Source organism: Bactrocera latifrons, unplaced genomic scaffold (genome assembly GCF_001853355.1).
Source record: "Bactrocera latifrons isolate USDA-ARS-PBARC rearing strain unplaced genomic scaffold, ASM185335v1 scaffold_78, whole genome shotgun sequence".
NCBI classification, from domain to species: domain Eukaryota; kingdom Metazoa; phylum Arthropoda; class Insecta; order Diptera; family Tephritidae; genus Bactrocera; species Bactrocera latifrons.
The window spans coordinates 1,090,886-1,094,042 of NW_017537467.1; the positions used below are offsets into that span (position 1 = coordinate 1,090,886).

Sequence of the window (3,157 nt, forward strand, 5' to 3'; positions counted from 1 at the left end):
AAATAAAAAGTGCACTGTCAACAATATTCGTAAACGAAACCGAATAAATTCTCAAAAATTTCGGATAGCTATCAACAATTATTGCTTACATAACCGCTTCCAAATTTCATAAGTAGACACGCTAAAACGAAAGAATCGTCACGTTTAAAGAAAATTGCCAAAAATTGCATTTTTCATTTACCAGATAAGCATTCCATTCGGCAATGTTGGTACCTAAGTAACGTGCACATTTATACTTAATTCTCATTAATTTAAAACTTTAAAGGTATATAAGATATATTTTTTACTTTGCCTGCGACAATTTCGAAACTTTTTCAAAGAATTAATCAGTTTACCGTAGAATCCAATTATGCATTTGAAATATTTGTGGTTTCTCTACATAATTTTAAGCCTTGCTCTTGCTGTCGTTCCTCAAATAGTACCATGCCCACTGAAATACCAGTGTCATACAAAGGAAGAACCGGTTTGGGGAAGCGAGAATCGAGGATGTCACATTTTCCTTAATAAATGTTTCCTGGCAAATGAAAACTGTGAACGCATAAATAATCATCTGTCAAGTGAGTAAAGTTATTATCAATGATCCATATGTGAAGAATATTTTATGCGAATGAATTATATTTTTAGTGCTTAGGCTAGAAAATAAGACAGTTTGCCAACAAAAGTGTCATCAATCTTGTCCGGGCATAATTTCGCCCGTGTGCGCCATTTACAGGGGATTCCTACAAACCTTCCCAAACCAATGTGTTCTGGATAAACAAGCTTGTAAAACGGGAAAGCGTAAGTCAACAAAAAAAAAAAAATATTTAGTAAACGTAAATTACCTTCTTTTTTCCAGCCTGGCATTATCTTTTTGCAGGCCACTGTGATGCTATTTACTCACTTGACGAAAAGAAAGTTTTGTAGGAGGTTGAGAAGTCCCTATTGAAGACAACAAAATTAGTTAAATATGCATTTTTATTTTAACCTCAAAACATTTTCTTATAGTATCTATACTTCTATCTATCAAGCAGTCGACATGATTTTCTTATCTGAATAAATGGATCGAAAATGTTCCTCAGTTTTTTATCTTCGATTTCGGAACATTACAAGCAGCATTTATTTTATTTATTTGATGCTTTTGCCAAATCGATCGATTCTTTCTGAAGAATGACGCTGAGTGAATGAGTTGGAGATAGGATATCACATATGAAAAAAATCCCAATTATAAATTTAAATTTGCACAGGGCTGCGATGCGTATCGTTGCTTTGATTTTGTTTGTAATGTGAAAACCCTTCTTATAAGAAGCAAGTCTTTTCGTATATGGCCTTAAAGAATATGAGGATATACTCGTACATATGTATGTAATATAATCTATACCTAGCGATTTCTAATATTAAATTTGCTGCTAGGCATCCCAACAACATCAAGTGCGAATCCTTGATAGGTTTCGTAATTCTTGCATCTAATCTTCTTCTTCTTGATTGRCGTAGTCACCGCTTACGCGATTATAGCCGAGTTAACAACAGCGCGCCAGTCGTTTCTCCTTTTCGCTACGTGGCGCCAATTAGATATTCTAAGTGAAGCCAGGTCCTTCTCCMCTTGGTCCTTCCAACGGAGTAGAGGTCTCCTCTTCCTCTGCTTCCTCCGGCGGGTACTGCGTCGAATACTTTCAGAGCTGGAGTGTTTTCGCCCATCCGGACAACATGACCTAGCCAGCGTAGCCGCTGTCTTTTAATTCGCTGAACTATGTCAATGTCATCATATATCTCGTACAGCTCATCGTTCCATCGAATCCGATATTCGCCGTGGCCAACGCGCAAAGGACCATAAATCTTTCGCAGAACTTTTTTCTCGAAAACTTTCAAAGTCGACTGATTAGTTGTTGTCATCGTTCAAGCCTCTGCACCATATAGCAGGAGGGGAACTATAAGTGACTTATAGAGTTTGGTTTTTGTTCATCGAGAGAGGACTTTCCTTCTCATTTGCCTACTAAGTCCGAAGTAGCACCTGTTGGCAAGAGTTATCCTGCGTTGGATTTCTTGGCTGACATTGTTGGTGGTGTTTACGCTGGTTCCAAGATAGACGAAATTATCTACAACTTCAAAGCTATGATTGTCAACAGTGACGTCAGTGCCAAGTCGTGAGTGCGATGATTGTTTATTTGATGACAGTAGATATTTCGTCTTGACCTCGTTCACTGCCAGACCCATTTGTGTTGCTGCCTTATTCATTCTGGAAAAAGCAGAACTAACGGCGCGGGTGTTGAGGCCAATGATATCAATATCATCGGCATACGCCAGCAGCTGTACACTCTTATAGAAGATGGTACCTTCTCTATTTAGTTCTGCAGCTCGAACTATTTTCTCCAGAAGCAGGTTGAAAAAGTCGCACGATAAGGAACCTCGTTTGGTATCGAATGGCTCGGAGAGGTCCTTCCCGATTCTGATGGATGGATTTTGGTGCTGCTCAACGTCAGCTTACACAGCCGTATAAGTTTTGCAGGGATAACAAATTCAGACATCGCGGCATAAAGGCAGCTCCTTTTCGTGCTGTCGAAAGCAGCGAAGAGGTGATGAGTGTCAATTCTCCTTTCACGGGTCTTTGCCAAAATTTGGCGCATGGTGACTATCTGGTCGGTTGTTGATTTTCTAGGTCTGAAGCCACACTGATAAAGTCCAATCAGTTTGTTGACGGTGGGCTTTAATCTATCACACAATACGCTCGATAGAACCTTAAACGCGATGTTAAGGAGGCTTATCCCACGGTAGTTGGCGCAGATTGTGTGGTCTCCTTTTTTATGAATTGGGAAAACTTAAATTCTAATCATTGTCCATGCTTTCGTCCAACATATACAAAGAAGCTGATGCATGCTCCTTATCAGTTCTTCGCCGCCGTGTTTGAATAGCTCGGCCGGCATCCCATCGGCCCCCGCCGCTTTGTTGTTCTTCAGGCCGGTAATTCCTATTCGAACGTCTTCATGGTCGGGCAATGAAACTTCTGCTCCATCGTCATCGATTGGGGAATCGGGTTCGCATTCTCCTGGCGTTGTGCGTTCACTGCCATTCAGCAGGCTGGAGAAGTGTTCCCTCCATAATTTAAGTATGCTCTGGGTGATCGGTGACTAAATCACCTTTGGGGGTTCTACAAGAGAACGCTCCGGTCTTGAAACATTCTGTA

General features: G+C 40.4%; 1 protein-coding gene across 1 annotated transcript; it reads left to right on the forward strand.

Annotated features, from left to right (window-relative positions):
* Positions 1-328: 328 nt before the first annotated feature.
* Positions 329-929, forward strand: LOC108976561. The gene is made up of 3 exons (XM_018945755.1): positions 329-557; positions 625-777; positions 836-929. The coding sequence occupies exons 1-3, from the start codon at positions 350-352 to the stop codon at positions 901-903; spliced, it is 429 nt and encodes a 142-aa protein (XP_018801300.1). The 5' UTR covers positions 329-349; the 3' UTR covers positions 904-929.
* Positions 930-3,157: the final 2,228 nt, after the last annotated feature.

Excerpts from the sequence above, each read along its gene's own strand:
- LOC108976561 (XM_018945755.1), top strand. The coding sequence starts at position 350 with ATGCATTTGAAATATTTGTGGTTTCTCTACATAATTTTAAGCCTTGCT. Across the intron at positions 558-624 it reads CATAAATAATCATCTGTCAA|TGCTTAGGCTAGAAAATAAG; the intron begins GTGAGTAAAGTT and ends TTATATTTTTAG. Across the intron at positions 778-835 it reads AGCTTGTAAAACGGGAAAGC|CCTGGCATTATCTTTTTGCA; the intron begins GTAAGTCAACAA and ends TCTTTTTTCCAG.